At 35.6% G+C, this 27120-nt stretch overlaps 1 protein-coding gene across 17 annotated transcripts in view; it reads left to right on the top strand.

Annotated features, from left to right (window-relative positions):
• Window positions 1-27120, top strand: part of PTPRM (protein tyrosine phosphatase receptor type M) — an 808815-nt gene that overhangs the window by 439456 nt on the left and 342239 nt on the right. For all 17 annotated transcript variants that reach the window (XM_019755757.3, XM_019755755.3, XM_074340349.2 and 14 more), the window contains 3 exons: window positions 9062-9370; window positions 14381-14490; window positions 26390-26591. In XM_019755757.3, coding sequence (XP_019611316.1) covers window positions 9062-9370; window positions 14381-14490; window positions 26390-26591 — 621 coding nt within the window. The remainder of the gene's footprint in view (window positions 1-9061; window positions 9371-14380; window positions 14491-26389; window positions 26592-27120) is intronic.

The raw sequence follows: 27120 nt of genomic DNA, 5'->3' as shown, positions 1-27120 counted from the left end.
AGCATTAGTTAAGACTTTTTTTCTTTGAATGTATATTTTAATTATTATTATTTTATTCTTTATTGTTACAAAAATTATCATTCTCCTTTTGTAGTGGTTATGCAGAAAATTTGCCATACATACTTAACAAAGTCTATATTTAATCTTTTAAATCTCCCCCTTCCCAATGATATAGGGATTTCATACTATTCTCTTTCCCGGCTTGTATTGTTCTAGTTGTCAGTAGTTTAATTCTATATTATTTTTCAAACCTCTCAAATTAGACACTATTGTTATTTTATAATTATAAGTATAGATTTTTATTTGCTTATCATTTCTCCTTGCATCTCAGACTTTCCTCCAAATAACTTTTTAAAATCTTCCTGTAGTTTCTCCTTTATTATAGGTAGTTGGTAGTAAACTCACTCAGTTTTGATTCTTTGAAACCATCTGTATTTCATCTTTTATTGAGAGATAGTTTTACTAGATGTACAATTCTAAGTTATCATGTTTTCTCTCAGCACTTTTGATATAGTGTTCCCATTTTCTGCCTTTCATGGAGGCTGTTGAGAAATCTGTTAATCCAATTGCTGTTGCTTTGTAAGTAATATATCATTTCTCTACAGATGCTTTTAAGATTGTCTCTTTAGTTTTGGTGTCCATAGTTAACTATAGGATGTCTAAGTTTGGACTTAATTTAATTTACCCTTTTTTGTATATGTTACCCTTTTTTATATATATTTAATTGATATCTTTTATCAATTCTGGAAAATTCTCAGACATATGTCTTCAGGTAATGCCTCACCTCTATTCTCTTTGTTCTCCTGGAATACCAATTAGAAATAAGTTAGACCCTCAGATTCTGTCCTTCAGCCCTCTTCCCTTTTTTCTGTTTCTTTCCTCTTTCTAGTTCTCTGTGCTTCATTCCAATAATTTTCTCTGATCTATCTTCTAGTTCATTCATTCTCTCCTAATCTGTATCCAATCTTTTTGTCCCATCCATCCATTGAGTTTTTGTTATATTTAATTTTTTTAAAAATTTCTAAAAGTTATGTTTAGTTTTGTGTGTTTTTTAATAGACCTGATTGCATGCTCATTTTTGTGATTACATTTTTAAGTTTGAAAATGTTACTAATATTTTATATTACACATCTGATTTTTTTTTGGTATCTAAATCTGTTGTTTCTTATTTCTACTGACTCTCACTCATGGTAGTTTGTTTTGTGGTGTTTTTGGTGGTTTCTGCTAATAAGCATTATATTTGGTTTGTCTTTATCTTTGAAAACGAGGGTCTAATTTAGGGATGATTTTGTTCAGAGATTGTGTTTGTGTCTGCTGGGATCTAGGAGATAGTACTGGCTGTAGATACTTTTGACACCTCCAAGTATCTGGTATTAATCAGGCAACATCAGGTTTAACTTTTCTATGCTGTCCCTGGCCCAAGAGTTAGTCTTTAGATTTCAGAGCTGATATAGTTTAGACATTAGATTGCAGAGCTATCATTTGAGCTCACACTTTGTCTTAGACAAGGAACACGATGTAAGGTGCCCCTGGGGAGGCATCACATCTTGTGTAATAAAATAAAATACATGTAATGATGTGGTATGATGAGTGGTTTATTGGCAGAGGTTCTTAACGTAAACACTTATTAAACAGAGTTGCTATAGCTAAGGAAAGAAATAGTTCTGTACATAATAAATTTTTGTCAAATAAATGTATTTGACCATATATATATATATATATATATATATATATATATATATATATATATATATATGTCAACTTAAGATCTGTCCTTGGGAACTAGTATTAGTTTATAGCCTTGAAATAGAATCGGTTTGGGGGAAAGGAACATCTGGACATTGTTTTCCTTTTAGAGAGCAATTTGATATAATCTTTAATTAAAAGAGTTAAAGATGTGCAAACTCTACAAGCCAACAGTCCTACTTTTTGTGTTTACTCAAGGGAAACTGTGGCCAAGAAAACATACATATAAAGGATGTTCGTTGTAGACTGCTTGTAATAGAGAAAAAGTAGACTCGACCTATCTGTTCCTCAATCGTGGAATGTATAAGCAAACTATGTTTCATGTATTTCATGGAATTCTATACACCAGTAAAATAATCTATATGATCTATAGACATAAACTAGATCTATATATTTCAGCTTGGCTAGTATTGAATGAATCCTCAAGTTGCAAAGAATGGTAGCATTTATGTAAAATTTTAAGCAACCAGATATATGTAATACAAGTATAAAAACATGTCTGGGAATTATACATGATAACCTTGGAGTATGCAGGAGCATGGAAATACCAGTAATATTTTATTTCTTTAATAAGAAGTGGTCTGAAGCAAAACACAGAATATTAACATTTGACATTAGTAGGTACACTGTTAATTGATTTTTTTGGTAATTTTCAATGTGTTTTAAAGGTTTTATTACTTAAAATTTCAAAAACCTTACATTAAAACCAAGAAAAAAAGAGTACTTCATGTTTAACAGAATAACATCTTTGGACTATCATGGTACTTCCAGCCTTACTTTGTGTAATTAATCAATTCAGGCAGAATACAATATGACAAATGTTATTGACATTGAGTACCTTATCAATGCCCACATTTCTTTATTTTGGAAGGTGTCAATTCTAAATTTTTTACTGCCTCTTTTTTTCAACAAACTCTTTTTTTTTATTATTAGTTTCAGGTGTACAAAACAATGTAATAGTTAGACATTTACACCCCTCACAAAGTGATAACCCCGTCAATCTACTATCCCTCTGACATCCTGTATAACTATTACAGTTCCACTGACTCTATTCCCTATGCTGTACTCCACATCTTGTGACAATATATATATATATATATATATATATATATATATATATATAAAATTATTTATATATAAAATATAAATATATATATATATATAATTTATATAAATATATATATAAATATATATATAATTACAGTTGGCATTTAATATTATTCAGCTTCAGGTGTACAGCGCAGTGGTCAGGCATCTACACCATCCATGAAGTGGTCTCCCTAATAAGACAAGTTTCTACAAACTGTCTTTCATATCCCCGTGGCAATATTGTGGCTACCAATTTGTGCTTTCTAATCCCCTCTCCTCGCCTTCATCTCCACCCCCCTCCCATCTAGCAACCATCAGTTTTTCCTCTGTGTCTATGAGACTGTTTCTGTTTAGTTTGCTCATTTATTCTGTTTTTTAGATTCCACATATAAGTGCGATCATATGGTATTTGTCTTTCTCCGTCTAACAAACTCTTTACTTAAGAACGTTAAGCTAAAAAATTCTTTTAAAAAATTATTCCGAAAGACTTGGTGAAATTATCCTGAAACCAGGCACCTTCAGATGACTACTCTTAAGGCCTTAGATGTAGTCTTTTACTGTGTTTTTTAAGTGTAAAAAGTAAACTAAAGAAAGCTTTTGTACTTACTGTTCTTTCAGGGTCACCTAACACCACTAGAGAATGCTCCCTCAATGATATCAGTGGTCCTAGGGTTTAGAGTACATACATATGCAACCTTAGCCTCTTGTCTGAGAGGTCTGCATTTTTGCCAGTGTAGGTCTTAGTCGTTTTGTTATATAAGGCAATCCTTTACACTTCCCTTAAAACATAAACAGAAATAGAGTTAGTTTATTGCAGGGATGCAAAGCTGGTTCAATATTTTAAAAATAAATGTAATCAACCATATTAATAGGCTGAAGAAAAAAGCACATGATCATCATGCTATATGATTTCATTTATATAATATTCTTGAAATGAGAAAACTATAGAAATAGAGAACAGATTAGTGGTTACCAGGGGCTAAGGAAGGGATAGGAGCATGAGGAAAGTGGGATAACATATCCTTTATGCTATAAAAGGATAACATAAGGGTTGGAAATGTTCTGTGTCTTGACTGTATCGATATAAATATCCTGGTTCTAACACTGTCGTATAGTTTTGCAAGATATTACTCCTCAGAGAAACTGAGTTAAAGGGTATACAGGATCATCCTGTATTAACTAAAAATAAAGAGTTTAATTCAGAAAAAAAACAAACATAAACAGGAATTCTACCTTTCTACTGGGACCAAAATTAAACCAATGGTTATATATGGAAGTCCATTTCCCAGCAACATGGGGTTACTTATCTTTATGATTTAGGCCAAGTTCAATCCAGCACTTGGAAAACACAAGACAATTGAATGTCCATCTAAACCAAGAAAGAGAATAGAATGTTTGACTCTCTGTAAGGCTTGGCTGGCATTGCTACACTTTCATTCACTTATTCAATAAGACTTTTTCATCTGTTGAATTAGTACTGTGTTTGAAATTAAATTTGTTGTTCAGGAAGAAACTATTCTTTTATATAGGGTTATGTGCTATAGTTGAGGAAAACCAGAGTGTTTTCAAGTACATATCTTGATTCTAATTATGATACAATGTGGACACTATTAATGTAATATATGTGAAAAGTATTTTAGTCGAAGGGACTATTCAAATTCATATAATTGTTATGACAAGATTTAACTTATTCAATTACATTACAGATATAGAGATACCTATAGGGTACCATAAATTAAGGGTTGATATGTTTCAGAATTTTCAACTTCACTGACAAAGGGCACTTTTTAAACCCTGGAAAACTTTGACGAATTCAGAAACTATCGCAATTTCACTTGAAAACAGTGCCAGGCCTGGGATCTTTGCTGCTTAGGAATATTGAAGGACTGGGAAACCATTATATTATTAGTTAATCAGGTTTTTGCTATGATTGAACTGAATAGTAAAGTAAATTACTTTCTTATTTTATTATTTTGTCACCTACTTTGTGTAACTGGCAAGGCAGAAATATAGTAGCTGAAGGTGCCAAAGGGGGTCCACCATGCCATTCTGGTGGCTATTCCTTTTATTGTAATAAGCCTCCGGATAATTCATGAAGAGGGAGAAAAGAAAAACCTGTTAGTGGGAACATTGGTTATAGTCTGTGTTTTTGATTATCAATGACAAGATCCTAAAATTACACCCAAATCTCTCTCATAGGTTCTGAAATTGAGTTTCTGAAAAAGCACTGTAGCACTAATAGAAGGTAAAGTGCAGAGTTCCAGAGAAATGAGCTGTGAATTAAACCTGCAATGGAAATTGATCCTATCAGTCAATTTCTGCCCTGATTCATAGAAAAACAGGAATGAATGTAGAGGGAGCCAGGATCGCTGATTAAATAGGAGGCTAAAGTGCTAGAGGCTACAACTATACTTGCTGGTCCCTCGGGTCAGGACTGCAAGTGTCAGATGTCTCTGCTTGAAACCTAGCTCAAACTGGCAGAAAGAGAACAGAATGAAAAATGCTGCTGACCAACAGGGGAATTGGTAAGAACTCGCTGACTAAGCTTCCGGTGCCACAGCCACTGCACTCATTTGGGAGGCTATTCTAGTCTCTTATCCTGAGTCATTGGGCCCAGATTAGATGGCTGACCTCGTGATTCATGCCAGTGGGGCCTGTCACAGTGCCCATCCCAGTGTGGGCCAAGAATGTGAGTGTGAAGAGACATGGCCTTGGAATCAACTCGCTTCCTTAGTACATCTTCAGGATTGTAAGGAAAGAGAAGCAAATATCCTACAATTAGTTGTCCTGTGAATATAATTTATTACCCTGTTGTCTAACTCCAAGAGATTAATTTTGTGCACATAGCATGATAGTAATAGTATGCCAAGAATTTTTGGCCATGTGTATTCAACTACCAGAAATGCAATGAGTTGTAATTAGCCTACTGAAATTAGACACTTCTGGTTATGAAGTTGCCACTTTTTTCCTACAGTGTGATATATTTCTACAAGGATGCCCTTCAGAGTTTTTAGCGATCTTTAGTATAACTCACTAGAGCAAACGTCCCTGTGGAATCCCTCATTCACAGTTAGTAGCACACTAGTAGTAATGTTTCTGGCAGAAACAGTGAAGATAAAGGTACTATAAAACACTAACTTAAGACATAACCATTATAAACCATTGCTGGATCAGAGCTCAATTTTGCAGAATGGCAGAAGAAAAGAAAAAAGCGATAAAATTGAGCAGTTTGCTTAGAATGAGCTGAAAGACTATCAGATTCCCTTAATCATTAGACTTAGCCTATCAGAGAGATTGTCAAAGGAGCATGTTAGCAAAGGTACTTGGTAGCACAGGACATTCAGCTTATGTTATCAGATGCCTTTTTCCCAACTCACTTCATTGTGGCCTTTGGTCCCTGGCAAGAGAAAAATGATAGCTCTCCCTCTAAGGTGGACCACACTGTCCGCATCGTGGTACGGATTCAACTTCAGCTTTTGACTAATGGGACAAATCAAAGTGGAATCCATCCCTTCCCCCTGTTGATATGATTTGACCCTGCCATGTTGATATCAACATATTAGGAGACACAACAGATCTGTGTGATAGGCGAAGGCCCGTGAAGGGCACAGTGGAAATATTTTGTTTGGAAATGCTTCTGTGAGATTAGGGTTTCCAGGTGGGAATTCCCGCCCATTCTCAAGAATTCTTTCTATTTCCTGTTCCCGAATCCCAAGAAAAGTTGGTCGGGAAATTGGGGAAATTGGCTACTTGAACCGGGTAATACCCACAATGGGAAATAAACGTACTACTCCCAGTATATCTCAGACATTTTTCCTGTTTATTGCTAGGGTTTCCGCGCGGAAATGCTCGCCTGTTCTCGGGAATTATTTTCGCTTTTCCGTTCCCGAATCCTGAGAAAAGTTGGTCGGGAAATCGGGAAAATTGGCTCCTTGAACCCAGGTGGTTGGTAGTATCAGCTGTCACTTTGTGGAAATGATTCATCATGAGAACAGAAAACAGTTTATATCTCAGGATTTGGGAATGGAAAACAAAAAGAATTCCTGAGAACAGGCAGGAATTCCCACCTGGAAACCCTATGTGAAATAGTTTATTCTGGTTAAGTGGGAGCTTGAAGATGAAGCCAGTGAGTACAACCGTTTTTCAGTCTAAAATTTAGACATCATACGAGCACATAAAGCCTCTTTTCTCTAACCTGTTAATTACCACTTATGACCACAGGGACTCTGAAACCTTGGTCATAGAAGTGGTTGTTTTGTGCTAGGCTTACCTACTTTAGTTGGGAAATTTATGGGAAGTTTGAGACATAATTTTACTATGATGGAATTGTAAGAGGTAATAACAGAGAGGAAGGGAGCATGCGTTTCAGAAAACTTGACCAGTAAGCACATCCTTTGTTTTTGTCTTTTTTTCAATCCTTGTGTTTAATTCATGTGTATGTTTTCTTGGCTAAGGAATACTAAAATAATACGGCTTATTTATGCAGTGGAAAGTCGTTTTCTATTGAAATTAAGTTAGAACTGCCTTGCTTGTTTAAACTAATATTTGAAGCATTTAGTCATTTTAATAGTAAGTAAAATTGATGAAAACCTTTGGAAAATGCTTTAGAACAGTCCTTGTGGAGACGTGTGATTAATAAGAAGTAAAGAGATGCATGTTAATTTGTTTATGTATAAGTGATCTGGAGCTTATTAAAAGTTTTTGCAAACATTCAGCTAATGAACCATTATATAAAATTAGACATTTCCTTTACAGTGTGAAAAGTCTCTAGACTGGGGAAAAAAACCTTCAATGTTATTTCGAAATAATTTATATTTTTCTTAACACTAGTAATTTAACTATAAAACAACAATTTTGTAATAAATAAGGAATGCCAGTCAAGATTCTCTGGGAGAGTTTTCATCTTATTTGTCCTTGGTTTCTGGAGTTATTACAGGATGGCATAGCATGAACAATCATTATTAACTTCATTTTATGGTTTTAGCAGATATCTAGCTGATCAATCCCGTCTAGCGTATATAAAACCAAAACATTATTTCACTTTAAATGTTTTCATTTGTTGGAGGTTGTTGGTTCTAAGTTCTCTCTAGGTCCTAAATGATGGGAAAAGAAGGAATTATTGCACAATTGAAGAAAAAAATGAACTTCAATAATTATCCAGACAAATTTGCAGTGTAGATAGGGTTGTCTTGGAAAGCTAAACTGGGGGACATGGCCTGAACCTCTCTTCTCTGGAATCAGGATAAGGGAGAAGGATTCTTTCCAGCACTTTTGTCCCAAGATTAAATATATACGGTCTTCAGTACATTATGGATTCTTTGGTCATGTTTTAGGTGGAGTTTTAGGTACATTTAATATCCTAATTTCTTTTAATCTTAATTTATGTATTTTTAGTAGAAACTCTGCACTAGAGTTAAAGCAGCATGTGTTCACTTGGCACTTCAAACCTTGACCCTGGTCAAGTCATTGAACTGATGTTGGCCACAATTTTTTTAACTTTATATTGGGAAGAACAGTACGTAATCCACAGGATTGTTCTCAGGAATAGTAAATATATATAAAGGAACTCACACATAGTAAGTACACACAGTAAATGGTACTTATTACTTCTCAAGTTTTCATGCTTTCTTTCCCTTACCATCTTTTGATCTCTTTGCACTAATATATGATGACCACAATTCAGGAAAATAAAAATCAAAATGTGTGTATTGAATGTGTTTATGAACATACCAATGCAGAGCATTTTAGATTAGGTTCTCCCAAAACTCATGAAAGGTAAACTTCTTAGAAAGGTCTATATAGCACATAGCAAGTGCCCAATAAATGTTATGTACTCAGTATTATTACATTTTCATCATCATTTCATAAACAAGTTTAAGCTTTCTCTGTATATAGTCTTTCTTTTAAACCATTCAAAATGCTAATATTCCCTGCATGTCATTTAGATTTCTAAACCTGAAAGTCTGTACCTAGGACTTGGGTGCAGAGTTTTATGCCATTCACCAGAACATAGGCCCATGGCCACATCTCAGTGCAGAAGAGGTGGAAATTTTGTTTAGTCTTTATTCTGGGTGGCTTTATACCCTCATAAGATTAAAGGATTTTATTATTCTGGAAGAAGAGGACACCAGATATTGAGGAAAAGTAGGACTATCTGTGACATCTGGGTGTCACCAGAGCTTTAAAATTTTTCTCTTCTTCCTTCTTTTCTTTTATTTCTGAATAGATCCCATGCGAGGCCCAAGAAAACTGGAAGTAGTAGAAGTCAAATCTCGTCAAATCACTATCCGCTGGGAGCCATTTGGATATAATGTGACTCGTTGCCATAGTTACAATCTCACAGTCCACTACTGCTACCAAGTCGGAGGACAAGAGCAAGTTCGAGAAGAAGTAAGCTGGGACACAGATAATTCACACCCTCAACATACGATCACTAACCTTTCACCGTATACCAATGTTAGTGTGAAACTCATCCTCATGAATCCTGAGGGACGGAAGGAAAGTCAAGAACTCATAGTACAGACAGATGAAGATTGTGAGTACTTTCAAATGATGTTTTATGAAATCTATATCCTTTCAAAAAAGCAGCTTTTGCTTCTTGTAAACTGAGACCTTTACAATAAAAATGGAAGCACGAACTAGTCACTGCGTTGAATAATACAAACATGCACCTGTGCTTCTGTAGACTTAAGAGCTGATAAGGGTAAAGGGAATGAAGGTGTACACGTCTTTTTAATTCTTTAAGAGTCATAAAATCAGTTTTCTATGTTTCTGTATTTCTGTATTTCTCTAAATCGCTCTTTGTTCAACTGAGAGTTGTTTTATTATTATGTTGGACTAAGAGGCATTAGATTATTTACATGAAATGCTTATTTAAATATATGTAAAAGGTATTCTGAAATATTTTTCATAGTTCAGATAAAAATTCAGACCAAATAGAGGCTCTTGCTTTTCAGCATAGAGCTGAGAAATTACCTCATTAGGTTGGTGGTCATGAAATAGATCATATTTTCCCATAGGAACAATGTTGTAATTGGATATTACCTTAATAAACAAGAATTTAACAAGTAAACCACGCATGTTACCAGGAACTCATCAATAAAAGCAAATATGCAATTGTAATAAATCCCTAAAATAATGTAAAATAGTGAAAATATTATTTGAATCCCATAGCATGGATGTAAATGGGCTTTTACACTGATTATAGAGGGGATTCTTATGTACAATCACGTGCTCATGTAGCACATAAAATACAGGGTAGTGTATTATATGTTTGACCTAAAATTAATTTGCCAGACATCAAAATAAATTGCAAAGAACTTGGGAAGCCCATTAAATGAATATATTTACTTATTCCTGGAAAAAATAGATGTTTAATTTTTTGTTTCTTCATGTAGTGTATTATGATATTTGATCATTGATTGTAACAAATTAAATATTTATAACACTTTACTATTTAATTTAAAGAGCTAACAAAGTATTTTGAGTATTTATTACCTATACAATACCATGCATATTGCTACAGAAGGAAAACATGGAAACAGCCAGAGTAAATGAGGTGCTCAGCCCACATTCTTCTCTTTTTTGTAGCCCTTTAAGTCCTTCCATAGTTACAAATAATCGGTTGCTGTCAAATAGTTGTTTTATTACAATTATTTTTGTTAGGAGTATTAGTTTGATACAAGTCACTCAGCCAGGGCCGAGATTGGAATCCTTATTTCTATTTCTTCCAACTCTTTCTCATCTCCCAGGAAATAAGAAAGATGTCATCATTGTCAACAAGTCATTTCTGGACCCTTCCTCCCCTGCATTTCAGTATTTAATTTGATTCTGACTACTGTTATTTCTACTTCCAGGATTCTACGTTGTTCTTTCCTCTCAACCTCTACAATCTGTATTCACATCCTCATTATTTTACACTGAAATTTCTGGAATAGTTTCTAACCTTTCTTTGTGGTTCCATCTTTGCCATTCCAAAGCCCCCCTACACACTCACTAAACTCATCTTTGAAATACATTTGCATCATGTCACTCTCCACAAAGAGCCTTCAATGACTCTCTTTATCCAAGTCTTGACTTTCAAGGTCTAATGTATTCTTGGCTCATACTCTAGAACTAATAACTTTCCCCCACTGCAGTTCGTTCTGCAAAAATGTCACGTCAGGATCATTCCTTTATGCCACACTCCTTATATCCTGGGCTCTTCCTTGTTGTCTGTTGTCCTCTGCAACCTGCCCTTCTACTTGGCCGTCTCTCAATTCCATCTCCTCTGCTACCCTCCGAAGTTCTCCTCAACTTTCAGGGTCTTCATGTCTCCAACTCTTCCCCCCAAACCCCCATATTCCTCTCATCCTTCTGACCTCATTTGCTTGATAAGGTTTTTAAATCTCTGAGCCTTAAGTTCCTCATCTGAGAAGTTTGAAAATAATACTTGAGGCATTTTAGGGTTAGACAAAATTAAAATAGTGAGCTATTTGTAGCTGCCAGAGAGGGGCTGTTAATAGGTGAACATGATTGTTATTGTTGTAACAATTCAAAGCAACTTGTTGTAACGTTTCCTTGTTCTTTCACTATGTTATGAGTATATAATTTTTTTCTCTTAACTCTAAACTACTTGAGACAATAAGTTGTCTGTTTTTCTTCTAGAGCAATATGCATGACATTGAGTAGCTAATAAACGCTCAAAATATTTGATTAGTCTTTAAATAAGACAATAAAGTTTGTTGATAATAATTTAATTCATGTTTTAATCAACAGTAATGTTTTAATCAGTGAGAGAGATAAATGCAGTCGTTTCTAGAGATGAGCAGCTATGTCTTACTAAAGCATGAATCCACTCAACACTTTTGGGTTTCAAATTGAGAACAGACATAAGCTAGAAATTCTGTCAAAACATGAGATCTAAATAGCTTATTTATTTCTGTTTGTTTAAATAATCTTGTTAGTTCCTGAAGTTGGGGTATGCATTCATTCCAAATAAAAATCTATTGTTTTTATAGCACACCGGCATCCAGTTAGTTAGAAAAACTTTCATTTCAAATTATATTTTCTCGCAACAACAACAACAAAAAATACTTCAAAAAAGATAGAAAAAAGGAAGACAGAAAAGAAATAATTGTGAAATGATACTAGTTTGAAGAAAAAAGGATGGTCACTTTATTTATCTACCATTAACAAAGGGTACAATTTATTGAACACTGTGAGTTTTATTGCAGTACAGTATTTTTATTGAAATAATGTTTTGTATGAGAAAGTGTGGAATAAATTTATTTTTATTACTGTTTAAAGTATCACTAGACAGAATAGGCCTCAATTCTACAAATTTAGATACTAAGACTGTATATCCCAAGTCCTGAATTCCTAGAACTTCTAAAACAGGTACTAGACCTAAGTTCCTGTGAGGTACTATATTCTCCCTAAGAAACCATTGCCTTATCCAAGGTCATGAAGATTTACACCTATGTTTTTTTCTAAGAGTTTTGTAGTTTTAGCTCTTCCACATTAGGCTTTTAATCTATTTGATATAATTTTTATATATGGTGTGAGGCAGGAATCCAACTTCATTCTTCTACAGGTTGTTCAGAACCACTTTTGAAAAGATTATTCTCTCCCGATTGGCTTTCCCTGGCACCCTTGATGAAAATCAACTGATTGCAAAAGTAGAGGTTTATTTCTGTACCTTCAGTTCTATTCCACTGATCTGTATGTCTATTTTTATGCTAATACAGGTAACCCCCATATAATACAGCACTTCCTATAACACAGTTTTGCTCTCACACCATTCGAGAATTGGGGAAAACCCTCATATAACACGGCATCCTAGAACACGGTTGCACTCTAACATGGTTTGAGAATTAGAGAATGGAGCTTTTCAGAGCAAAAAATACCTCATTTGAAATTAGGGAAATCCCCGAATAACACGGAACATAACAAAAGCTTTCAAGAGCAAAAGACATCTCATTTGAAATTTTTCATTCGAGCATGGATGTCATATCAGATTTGACTGCAGACTTTTAAAATTTATTACAATTTTAAATCCATTTTGTTCGTGGAGTATTAAGTTCAGAGGATGAAGATATCTTGTCAAAAAGAAAACGCCCTTGGTTAATGGTGCTTAGTAGTTATAACGAAGAAAGTATTATTTAATACATATTAATATGTTATACTTTTGGTGAAAATTGCTTTAATAAAGATATTTCTCTTAATTATAAAAATATAGTAGTTTTATTTTTTTTAATTTTTTTTTATTTTTGGAACCTACCCCCCTTTTTTGTACTAGTTCTTTATTTCGTATAACATGGATTCGCATAACATGGCATTTTTTAGGAACTCAACAACCATGTCATACGGGGACTACCTGTACCAGAATGTCTTGAAACTAAATTTATAATGAGTTTTGAAATTCAGAAGTGTGACTCCTCTTCAACCACTTTCTGGATGACTCACATCATCACCAAAAAAATTTGATCCTGTGTCCCCAAATATATGTATATTTATAAGAAGTATTAATATATTAGTTTATAAATAGGTAGACATATTAATACACTAAATTGTATATAATATGAAGCATACTGAAAAACTGAATTTAAATGAATATGAGATAATATTTTTAAAACAATATTAAATGTTATTTTATAGAAAATTGGCAAATAAATTTCTATTTTCCCTTATGTCAGTTAGATTTTCTTGCAAACTAATCAAACAATGTTACATATTTTAGGTTTTAAAAAATGGCATCGAACTTTCCCAAATATTTTATATTATTAATAAATAAATAAAACAATTTTAAAAATATATTATTTCATCTATATCACATCTTTGTAAACCTTATATTTAATGTATATTTTTAATTAGAGATATTAAATATAAGTACAGTTTATGTATATTCTTCTTTGACATACTTTTGTCACTCAATAGTATGGTTATAAAATTCACTCATCATGATGTGTATAGCTGTCATTTATTTTCAATCTTCTTTGTATTTGATTGTGTGAATATAAAACAATTTATTGAACTATTTGGTTTGTCTCTTATTGGTTTCATTTACAAATGATGCTCTGTTGACATCCTAGTACAAATGTTTCCTGGTACATATGTGCAAGGATATTACTAGGGAATATACCTGGAGGTGGGATTATTGGGTCATATGATATATGCCTCTTTAACTATACGACCAAATTATTTTCCAAAGTGGTTGTACCAATTTAACTCCCACAAGCAACATGTGGGAATTCTCATTGCTCTATAGCCTTCTTTATTTATTTTTAAAGACAAAAAAGTTCATTTAAAATATGATTACTGAGCTTCATCTAATTGATTCAAACTTTAAAGAAAAAAATGAGGAATTTTATTTTCTTTAAAAATACAGTATAGCCAAAATGGTTTTGGATTTCATATTTCTAAAAGAAATATGAGTGTATCTATGGATTATTAATATCTTGTGCCTCAACAGAGAGTTAAAAACCTATCAAGTCTAGAAAAATCTTTTTTGTTTGTTTGTTTGTTTGTTTGTTACATAACATTTATTGATTTCCTCCCCTTCTAGTGCCAGGTGCTGTTCCTACTGAATCCATCCAAGGAAGTACCTTTGAAGAGAAAATATTTCTTCAATGGAGAGAACCAATTCAAACATATGGTGTTATCACTTTATATGAGGTAGTATATACATTTGTTAGTAATTTAATTTCTTACTATAATTTCTATGATAGCTAGACTAGTATTTAAAAATGCATAACAGCATCATGTCTTTTAAGAAGTTTAATGTTTTCAATAGTTATAATGATTACTATATAGAAGGAAAAAATTAAAAATAAGTTTTTGAATTATGTGTATTTTCAGGATGCACATTTATAATGATATGGATGTTTCCACATTACGTGTTATTATCTGTAAAGATACAAGTAACATGTTTTTAAATTGCTTTTATTAAAACCAATAAGTATTTTGTACATTGATTAGGAGGCAACCATAGAATCCTATTCTTGCTAACTATAAAATATTTCACTACTGAATTATAGAAGACTGCTGATTTTCCAATTAGCAAAGTCAATAGATGTTGTTTCAGAAATAACAATAGAATAATGTCTTTCGGTTTCTCAGTATTAGCAAAACATACTTTAGACTTCTGTGACATAGTTTTGTCTACTGAGGCATATCAAATGGTTGAATGATAGCTAGCAGAGAAGAATTTGATGAATTGTTCAAGGAAGAAAATAATAGCAATAGCAGGGTGACAGTCATCATATCTCTATGAGCATCATTTCACTGTGCCTATTGTCATAGAAACAAGCAGGTGCATTTTTTTAAGCTAGCATTTATTTGAATGCAAATTCAACAGAATTATATGTTGTTAGGCTTCAAAAATCGTGACAGTTTTCCTGTGGCACCCCTACTTGAATACCTTTCAGAATTACTGACAAAAGCCTGAGAAAAAGCTGTCAGACAGTGATCACTGGTAAACCCCTCTCCTGACCCAACTAACCTCACATTGATGTTTCCCTATACCTTTTGAAAATTGGTATTGAAATTCAAAAAAAAAAAATTGTTATTAATTGAAAGCTAAAAAAAGCAAGAAAAAAGACAAAAGAAAATGACTTTCATGTTAAGTTATTGATGCTGTTCATTGACTGCTTCATTGTAAAAGAATCGAGTATTATGAAAACTCATGGCTCAGCTTCTAGAGCTAAGTTTTATAATTAAATCAAACAAGTTCATATTTTCTTCACAGTGAACATTTTTGACCCCATGACCATTCTCAGGTCTTAGTTTTTGGGAATCTTGCCATTAAGAAAAACAGAATTTTTTTTTTTTTTTACCAGAAAAGATATAATCTTTGAAATCAGTGTTAAATGCCAAGAAATAAGTCCACCTGTCCTAAAAGCCACATGTTGGTATCTAGACAGACAGAAAATAATAGCCAGATTATTTCTTTCTGATCCCACTGAGCATGTATCTTTGTGTAATAAGTAACTGTAACATGGAAACAATAGGAACAATAATTCAATATAATAATAATAACAACAATAATAATAAAAGAGCCCATTGGTGTCTCAGACTTCAGCAGCCAGGATCTCCCAGTTGTACATGGATTGAAAAGCTATGACAATGGGGAGGTGGGAATGTTTCATAAATCAGAGTTTTAAAAATCAGATACAGGTTTGTTCCACTTTTCTATATACCAAAGAAAAAATGTCAAATGTGTGAATGAAGCTTAACTAATTAAATATAAGTTTTCTGATCACCTAATCTTTCTCTCTCCTTTCTCCATATTTTTTAGAAGGAGACAGTAGGGAGTTCCAGGTTGCTCAAGGTAGGCCTTAGATGGGGTCTTAGGAGGGAGCTCTTCTTTAGCTAAGATTACTGCCTACTGTGATTCGTGCAGCCTGTACCAAAGGCGACAATAGACATGGCTTCCTCTTAGAGCCAAAGACTGATGTTGAACCGGACTCGTTCCCCTCTCTGAAAGACTACAGTCTCCTGGGACAGATATCATGCTAAGGAAATAGAACAGTTTCCCAAAAGGAAACAGGAACCTTAGGAACAGTGTATTCTGTCATAGAAACACATTTGACTATAGGCAAAAACTGGAAGGAGAGAGAAATTATCATATGCGTAGTTGGAAAAAAGCTTAGTGACACATAATAGAGGTGGTTTCTTTAGACAGAGAGCACACTTGGATAGTTTTTGAAGGAGAGAAGAAAAATAGATTGAGTTATGTAGATATTACAATGATTTTTATATTCTTGATTTTTCTCCGTACCTCTTAGAAAAGAGACACCAACCATTACTGACTGGAAGATGCTGACAGTGTCATTTTTGCCAGGAGTTATGACAATTTACAGCAGGAAAACATTCTTTTGGTCTTATTCTTTGCCTTCTCTTTTATATTCCCCTGATGTGCATCTTCAGCCTCTCAAACTAGTCTTTCCTTTCCCTTCTCCCCACCTTTGTTTTAACTCCAGGCCTTACCTCCCAATCAGTCATTTAATTTTATCGAAGTAATTTTCTGATACCTGAACTGATAATGATCAAAATTTTTATTTTATGAAGTTGAAATTGTAATATTGCTCTCTGAAAGAATATTTTAAAGAAAATATGCTTTCTTCTAAATTTCACATTTCAGAGGTAACTACAATTTTTTAAATATCTTTTTTTTTATTTTTCAATTAGAGGTGACATACAATATTATATTGGTTTCAAGTGTACAACATAGTGATTAGACATGTAACTTACAAAGTGATCACCCTGATAAATCTAGTACCCATCTGACACCAAACAGTTAATACAATGTTATTGACTATATTCCTTATGCTATACTGTACATCCCCATGACTATTTTGTAACTACCAATTTGTACTTCTTAGTCCCTTCACCTTTTCACCCACCCTCCCACCCCCTCTCCCATCTGGCCACCATCAAAATGTTCTCTGTATCTATGAGTCTAGTTCTGATTTCTTTGTTTGGTTATTTTGTTCTTTAGATTCCCCATATATGTGAAATCATGTGGTATTTGTTTTTCTTTGTCTGACTTAGTCTACTAAGCATAATACCCCCTAGGTTCATCCATGTTGTTGCAGATGGCAAGATTTCATTTTTTATGTCTGAGTAATATTTCATTAATATATGTACCACCTCTTCTTTATCCATTTATTTATTGCTGGACAACCAGGATGCCTCCATATCCTGGCTATTGTAAATAAGGATGTAATGATCATATGGAGGCATATGTCTTTTCGAATTACTGTTTTGGGTTTCTTCAGATAAATAATGCAGATGCGGCATTAGTGAATTTTTCTTCCTCTCTTGTAATAGCATTTGTTTTAAAGTCTATTTTGTCTGGTAAGTATTTCTATCCCAGCTTATGTTTTTCTATCCCTTTACTTTCAGTCTTTGTGTGTCTCATGATCTAAAGTGAGTCTCTTGTAGGCAGCATATGTAAGGGTCTTTTTTCTTATCCACTCAGCACACACACCTCCATGGCCTTGATTGGAGCATTTAATCCATTCACATTGAAAGTAGTTGTATGTCTATATCTATATCTATATCTATATCTATATCTATATCTATATCTATATCTATATCTATATCTATATCTATATATATATATATATCTAGTTGTTGCCAATTTATAATTCATACTTTTTATCATTTCTTCTTCTTCTTAAAGAAGTTCTTTTAGCATTTCTTGTAATACTGGTTTGGTGGTAATGAACTCCTTTAGCTTTTTCTTCTCTAGGAAGCCCTTTATCTCTCCTTCAATTTTAAATGATAGCTTTGCTGGGTAGAATAATTTTGGTAGAATAATTTTGGTTCTTCTTTTTATCACTTTGAATATGTCCTGCCAATCCTTTCTGGCCCACAATGTTTCTGTTGAGAAATCAGCTGATAGTCTTATGGGAGCTTCCTTGTAGAAAAGCAGTTAGAAAAATGAACTGCTTTTCTCTTACTGCTTTTAAGATTCGCTCTTTGTCTTTATCTTTGGCATTTTAATTATAATGTGTCTTGGTGTGGGCCTGTTTGGTTTCATCTTTTTTGGGACACTCTGTACTCCATGGGCTTGTATATCTAGTATTTCCTTCAACAGGTTAGGGAAGTTTTCAGTCATTATTTCTTCATATAAGTTTTCAATTCTTTGCTATCTCTCTTCTCCTTCTGGTACTCCAGTAATGTGAATGTTGACGTTATCCCAAAGTCCCCTTAAACTATCCTCATTTTTTGGATTATTTTTCTTTTTGCTGTTCTGATTGGGTGTTTTCTGCTACCTTATCTTTTATATAGCTGATCTAATCCTTTGTTTTATCTAATCTACTATTGATTTTCTGTAATATATTCTTTAACTCAGTTATTGGATTCTTCATTTCTGACTGGTTATTTTTTTGGTTTCTGTCTCCATTTTTATGCTTCCTATCTCTTTGTCAAGTTCTTACTGAGATCATTGAAAATCCTATAACCAGTGTTTTGAACTCAGCGTCTGGTAGATTGCTTTTCTCCATTTTGTTTAGTTCTTTTTCTGGGGCTTTGTTCTGTTCTTTCATTTGGAACATGTTTCTTTGTCTCCCCATTTTGGCTGCATCCCTGTGTTTTTTTCTATGTATTCAGTAGAGTGTCTCCTGGTCTTAGTAGAGTGGCCTTATGTAGTAGCTGTCCTGTGGGGTCCAGTGGCATAGTCTCCCCGGTCACCTGAGCCACATGCTCCAGGTGTGTCCCTTGTGTGGGTTGTGTTTTCCTTCCTGTTGTAGTTAAGCTTTGGTTGTTATTTGCACATCAATGGGAGGGAATGACACATGGGCTGATTGGTTGTGAGGATTGGCCTTGACCAGTGGAGGAGCTGTCGTGCAGGGACTGACCCTACAGAGCAAGGTTCACTTTAGCAGGGCTCCGGTGCCTGCCCCGTCTGCCATTTGAGTGTGTCATCTGTGGAGGTGGCCTGGTGGTGCTCCAGCATGGTCCAAAGCTGGCCACCAGGCGTGCTAGCCCCCAGGTCCTCCTGGCATGAGCCACAAAGTGATCTGTATGTCTTCTTCCACCTGCACTGGTCTTGGAGGTGCCTGGGAGAGGCTAAGCTGTGAACCAATGCCAGCTGCCACTAGTGTCAGGCTTGGGGCTGCTTAGCAAAAGGTACAGGTCACACTGAGGCCAGATGCTGCTTGCTTGGAGTTTGTGAACCTTTAAGAGATTTTAGAAATGTCCTCAGCATGAGCCAAGACAGTCTGTTTGTATGGAAATGCCACCAGAAGTGACGTAGATGTGCCTGAAAGTTGGGTGGGGAAGGGTCTCAGGGAATTACCAGGGTGGGAAGAACACTGTTAGCCAGGTTCACGGAGACTTAGATATGGTGGCTGCCAGTGTCTGCACACTGGGAGAGCGGAAGGACTCAACAGAGAAACAATGGCATCTGCTGGCATTTCTGTCTTAGAGAATGTTGCCCCTCAGGCCTCACCCTGAGGCCAGACTATTCAGTTCCTCCCCGTATGTTCCCCCTCGAGCCGGTACCCTAGTGCTGGAGCCCAGAATGAACGAGTCCAGCCTCAAGTGAGTTTGTGTGTGGGTTTTTTAAGAGGAATCTCTGGAACTCCAGCTTCCCTCCATCTCACTCAGCCACAATTGCTGCTGGTTTTCATGGGCAGAAGTTTGAGGACTTCTCTTCCCGGCACTGGAATCCTGGCCTGGAAAGCCTGGTGTGGTGCTGGGAAGCCTTGCTCCACAGAAAGGACCTCTGTAGCTGAGATGTTCTTCCTGATTTTTAACTGCCACATGCTGATGAGGGACCATCCGCTTCTGCATCTTTGCCCCTCCTACGAGTCTCAAAATTGCTTCTTCTATATGTACTTAGTTATAGGACTTATGTTCAGCTAGACTTCAGGCAATTTTCAGGTGATGGTTGTTCATTAGTTTAGTTGTAATTTTGATGTGGTCATGATTGTATGCAAGCAGAGCGATTACCTACTCCTTCATCTTGACCAGAAATGCAGAGTTAATTACTGCTAACAAATAGATGCATGTCCTTGCAAAATTTTACAAGGTAGAAATTTTAGTGCATGTTTGTTTATGAATACAAATGGATAAAATTTAATAAATATTAACAAACCTAGCATTTTATTACAATAATATGCCATGTAAAACCCATACCTCACATCATACAAAAATAAATACCAAATAGATTCATGATCGAGACACAAAAATTAAACTATAAGAATATATAAGGAAGACGTTTTTGTAATACATTTGAACCCTGAACAATGTGGGGGTTGGGGCACAAATCTTTGTGCACATGAAAATCCACATATAATTTTTAACTCCCCCAAAACTTAACTGTGATTTCTTTGTATCCATAGGGGATTGGTTACAGGACCCCCTATGGATACTAAAATCCAAAAATGCTCAAGTTTTATATAAAATGGCATAAAACAATGTGTAGTGTCAGCCCCCACACCCATGGATTTCCAATCATAGTTTGAAAATATTGTTTTTAATCCTTGCGTGCTTGAATCCATGGATGAGAAACCTGGGGATATAGAGGGCCGACGGAATATTTATTGACAAAAGTGTGCATCAGTGGACCCATGCAATTCAAACCTGTGTTGTTTGAGAGGCAACTGTTTGTCTTTCTAAGCTTAACATAAAAACCAGAAATCATTAAAAAAAGGTTGACAGATTTGGTTATATAAGAATTAAACTTCTGAATTAATGTAAGATACCATGAAGAAAGTTTGAATACAAACAGAAGACTTGGGGAAATTATTTTCAACATTTATCACAGTCAACAGGCTGATGGCTAAAATATACAGACTTCATACAGATTAACAAAAAATAGACAAGACACCCAAAAAATAAACAAAGAATAAGAGGAGGCAACTCATAGGAAAAAAAATCCAAATGACATGTAAGCATATGAAAAGATACCTATCCAACCTTATTAATGATTGAGAAATGAAATCAAACAAGTGTTACAGAAAGTTTAAGTTTGTGTAATTTCAGGTGTTAAACAGTGATGTGGGGAAATGTGTGTGTGTATAGACTCTTGATGGGAACATACATTTTGCAGCCTCTTTCTTTTTGTAGGCAATTTGGAAGTATGAATCAAAATTTAAATTTTGCCTATCAAGCTTATTTCTAGAAGTTTATCAATCATAATATTCCCAGATGCACAAGGATATATATCCAAGTATTTGTAATTCACTAAATTTATATAGCTCTAAATTGCCTAGTGAGTAAACTCCAGACTCCTGGTCAAGAGAGTAATACATCAACCAGCTTTTTAAAAATTTTTGTATGTGTAAAGTATTGGAAGAAGACAAAAGTATAAAAAGTACTGCTCCTTCTGTACTAGAAGTAACAGTTCTAACAGTAGCTAACTATAGAGAGAATGAAATAAGTACCAAATGCAAATCAATTTAACGTGTGACTAGAGTATACAGAGTGCGGTGTTGCTTGGGCATACATAGTAAAGTAGGATGATCCTGACTTGTCAGCTGAGTGGGGGCATTGGCAGATCAAGAGTTGAAGAAGGACATTCCAAGATCCCAAGCATGAATAACTGGGCTCAGGTAACCGCTATTGACTGAGCTCGGTAGTAGTGTAGAAAGTAGAATTTAGGGCCCCTATTAAAAAGTCTGGTTGCAATATTCAAGGCCTTCCTTGTTCTAATCCCAATTTATATTTATTACTTCATCTCCCATTTTTCTCCTCAAATTTAATAAGCCATGGGATTTTTTTCTCTCCAAGAACCTTCTGAACCATTACATCATCTTGTTTTTGCTTATAGAGTAGTCCCCGCTTATCCATGAGATAAGTTCCAAGACTGCCCCTGTGGATGCCTGAAACTATAGATAGTACCGAACCCTATATGTACTATGTTTTTTCCTAACATATGTACCTTTTGACTTAAAGGAAGCGCTTTATGGCTTCTCTTTGTCATATCCGAATTGCCAGTATCACTACTCTTGTACTTTGGGGCCATTGTGAAGTAAGGTAAGGGTTTCTTGTACACAAGCACTGCGATACAATGACAGTCACTCTGATAACCGAGATGACTACTAAGTGACTAAGGAGCGGGAAGCATATACAGTGTGGAGACGTTACACAAAAGGATGATTCACGTCCCTGGGCCAAAAGGAGCATGGGGCGTAGATTTCATCACACTGCTCAGAATACCGTGCAATTTAAAACTTATGAATTGCTTATTTCTACATTTTTCCATTTACTATTTTCTGTGGTTGACCTTGGGTAACTGAAAATGCAGAAAGCAAAACTGAGCATAAGGGGAGACTACTGTATCCTTTCTTCCTCCTGATGCCCACCCCTCTTTTTTCCTCCTATTGGACCTCTACTTATCTTTTAGTATTTCATGCAAATATAGTACTTTTCCCTAATATCCTAGGTCCTTTCCTCACCTGAAATCAGATCTAATTATTCATTCCTTTGATTGCTTGAACCTCCATTAAAGAGCTATATTTAACATTGGCTAGAATTACAATCAAGTCACACCCCCTAGAAGACTTTGATTCCCTTCCTGGTCAAAGGTTGCATGTTATTCCATTTTTGCTTCTCTGTGAATCTCTCATTTTATGATTTGAGACTTTAAGTAGAGGAGGGGAAGATAGTCTTGGAATATTTTAGGCACTGATGTATAAATCAGAAATCATCGAGTATAAGCAGCAGTTGACTCCATCTCACCTAAATGGAACGCATACGTATGTTGGTTCCATGTCAGTTTGCTTTTGACTTAGGGCATCCCATAAAATTACCTGGATCTGATATTGGACTGTCGGTGTCCTTTATAGAGACTTTATTAAGATTGCCCTTGGCAAGTGTGAAAACAGCCCCACCCTTTCCTTCTGGGAGTTGCCTATTGCTTTTCCATAGCCCAGTAATTAATATGCACTTACCATGTTTTCCCAAAAATAAAACCTTGCTGGACCATCAGCTCTAATGCATCTTTTGGAGCAAAAATTAACATAAGACCCAGTCTTATTTTACTATAATATAAGTATTTTACTATAAGATCGGGTCTTATATTATATTATATGTTATAAGACCCGGTCTTATATTAATTTTTGCTCCTAAAGATGCATTAGAGCTGATGATCTGGCTAGGTCTTATTTTCAAGGGAACAGGGTAACAAACATTTGTTGAATGAACAAATGAAAAAACTAAATGCCAGAAGGACATGTTACATTTTGGTTTGAGTGTGGAGGTATATTTTGGTGCTCAGGTGAAGAGGTGTTTATTGAGCATCAAGTCTGTGGAAGGCAGTGGAATTCTAGAGTTAGACTGACCCTGTTCCTGAGGAGCTTTTCTCTATTCCTGGTACTCAAACCCCCAGCGTTCTGGATGGATTTGAGGGAGATTGTGAGCTTTCTGACATTGTGCCCACATACATACAACATACATGTGTGTGAAGGATTTGTTAGAGGTGAAGGAGCTGATTCATAATTGTAGGAGTGCATTAATTAGTGTGTATGTGCGTTTTTATGGGCGGAGGAGATAGAAGCTATTCATTGTAACAAATTACGAAAGGGCTGTGACTGAAATCCAGTTACGAAGCCCCAGTTTAGCTTATCCTGCATGGCCATGGTGAGAGGGAGGACAAACCCATTAGCCCTTCTTAGGGTACAGAGCACTAGGTGCTATAGCCCCCGTCCACTTCTCCCGCCCCCAGGGACCACACTCACCTTGCTTGCTGGGCTACAGCCACACAGGCCTTCTTTCTGCCCATTAACTGCCCATAATGCCCCTACTTCATGGCTTTACTTCATGCTGTTCTTTCCCAAACTCTTGGCATGTTGGCTCCTTCACAGAGTTCAATTCTCCTGAAATTAACTGCCATCCCCAACCATTCTAAAGGCTGTGGGTGTACCCTGCTCCCCACAATATTGTGTATTTTAGCATCCTTTCTATTCTATGGAATTTCATGGTTTTTAATTATTAATTTACTTATTGTCTCTCACCCACCCCACTCTGTATTCTCAGCGATCTGAGGGCACGGCCTGTGTCCACATGCTGACCACAGTGTTGGCAAAGTGTCAGTGTTCAATGCATCAATATTTGAATGGAATGAATGAATCTGAGTAGGTGGGGAAAACGGGATAGAGATAACCATACCATGTTCCAGGCAGATGAAAGTTAATGAGCAAAAGCAGTGTCAGAAAAGCCCAGTAAGTGTTTGTGGTAGAGTAAATCTTTATCCCCTAACTGGGACAGAAAGTAATATAATGTCCTCATGTCAGGTATTCAGGAACAAGTTTGAGAAAGATGTAGGCAGGTCTTAAACACAAATTTAAGGAGTTTGGACTTTGTCCCATATACATTTGTGTCCCATTGAAGCTTTTAGTAAGGCAATGAAATGAACAAGAACATTACCTTCGCCCTGGTGGGCACTGCTAGTCCTTATTTTAATTATACTGTATCATACTTATTGAATTGTTTCTCTCCTTCCCCAGAAAACTGTCATCTCCTACATGGCAGGTACCATGTGTGATCACCACCATATGAGACCCCAGCTCAGAGCACAGTGCTTGGTATATAAGGAGACCTGCAATTAGTATGTTTCAAATGGGTCACTGAATGAATAAACTTTGGGGGTGTCATTATGCTGCCTTAGCTTAGATCTTCCTTCTCTGAACTACCCTCTTCTCTGGGGTGTATCAGAATGGAGGACCAAGTGAGCGGTGGCATTGCTGCAGGCCCTCCCATGACAGTGCAGTGGTGGACGTGGTCTTATCTCTTGACTCAGAGTAGCCTCGTGAGGGAAATGTGCTAGAGGGTTAACAACAGTTCTGCTGCCTGAGTGTGAGAACGGCATGCACCGCGGTGATTAATATACACAGCAAACATTTTCCTGGCTTACTTAGTTGATTCAATCTAAATACTCTTTCAGAGAGGTCTCCTTAATTATAATGATACGGTATAAATATAAGAAGAAAGAATGTCAATTATCACTTCGTATAATAACAGTGTTAGTATTCATGCACATAAATTATAAGTAAGTTTACCTGTTTAATAGCAAGAAAGTGCTCAGTTTTGCAATTTAAAACTTTTGAATATGCCACATTTAAAAATTATGTCATTATAACCGTTAGAAGTTAGTAATCACCACTAAAACACGTGTTCTTAAATAGTTGATGAACTACTTATAGTGAAATTCTTTTAAAAATCATTTGAAAAGGCAAATTTTAAAGGCACCTATGCTATATTTATTTTCTCACATTCCAGAATTATCCAACATGTTTTGAACACATGTGGCAATATCATGAAAGCTTCTAGAGTTTCATTGTTTGAAATGGAAGCTCCTGGTGACGGGAGGCAATTTAAATTGAAATTTTAGTTAATTAAAATTAAATTAAGTTTTAAGTTTCTCATTCTCACTACCCACATTTCAAGTGTTCCACAGCCATTTGTGGGTAGTGGCTGCCATATTCAGTAGTGCAGACTAGGACACTTCCCTCATGACAGAAAGTTCTTTCAGACAGCTGTAAAGAACAGATGTAAATATGACCCATCATGAAGACCACAGTCATAGCATCAGGAGCTACTGACACATGTCTGGGATTTATTGTGGGAGCTGATATCTTTGCCCACGTTGATGAAAACACTTACGTGCCCTTGTTCCCTGTAGACAATCATCCTATTCAGTGCTAAATCAAACTGTGGCCACTACATGAGAGATGCAGTCTTAACCCTTGTCAGGTTCTTAGCTATTTGAGCTAGTTGTATATTCTGTTATTTTGTTTTAAACCAACTGTAATGTAGTTTTCCAGAAGGACATTTTGAAAGCAAACAACCTCAAGGTATTAGCTTAAACCGGAACTCATCCTTTATGTTCTAATCTACTGGCTCTATAAGTTCCTCTGTCTATAAAAGTAATAACTCATAACAGTTTGGCTGAGTTCCTGCGCCACTTCGCTGGATCCAGGATTTGAAGAGTCTAAGTGAATGGGAGAGCTTATCATAAAGTGTCTGACAGTGTATACATCATACGGGGTTATTGGATAAAGATGCAATCTTGGACTGTCTGCTCCAGATATTTTATCACATTCTTATTATTCTCTTGCAGATCACCTACAAAGCAGTCAGTTCCTTTGACCCAGAAATAGACTTATCCAATCAAAGTGGAAGAGTTTCAAAACTAGGAAATGAAACGCATTTTCTGTTTTTTGGACTGTATCCTGGGACAACATACTCCTTTACCATCCGAGCTAGCACAGCTAAGGGTTTTGGACCTCCAACAACAAATCAGTTCACCACCAAAATATCAGGTATTATACGTTATGAATTATGACTTTTATCAGAAGTGGCATTTTGTCCTTTTTCATTCCGATTGTCAGGTATGCAAAGCTCACCCAAACTTACACATTATATTCAAACGAATACTTTTGGATGTCTGAAAACCAAACTCATAGTATTAAATGAAATAGTATAAATATTTATAATTTGGGAGCTTACAATCCTCCTGTGTTAAGAAGTAGCCACTGTTTCAACAATATGCATTGGAGGACTTGGACGTGAGCAGAAAGTTCTGTTCTGTGCACTCTTATCCCCTTCACATTCCCAAGTTACCAGAGTGATAGTGATGGAAAAATCTCTGTAATGAGCCATGAATGATTGAGTGTTCGACAGAAAGACAGCATTCTATGGAGCTCGCTGCCAGAAGGATCAGCTTTCCTTGGGACCTTCATCCATTAGTAGTTTCACATCCTAAGGAGAGAGGCAACGGCAGAAGGGGTGGGCACCAGGCACTTATAGCCTCCAGCTTTTTGCTTATGGAGACTCAATTACACCATCCAA

This window comes from Rhinolophus sinicus, chromosome 4 (assembly GCF_057876585.1).
Source record: "Rhinolophus sinicus isolate RSI-liver-muscle chromosome 4, RSI-T2T, whole genome shotgun sequence".
NCBI lineage: Eukaryota > Metazoa > Chordata > Mammalia > Chiroptera > Rhinolophidae > Rhinolophus > Rhinolophus sinicus.
The sequence above is the reverse complement of the archived record's forward strand: the minus strand, read 5'-3'. Positions and strand labels throughout refer to the sequence as shown.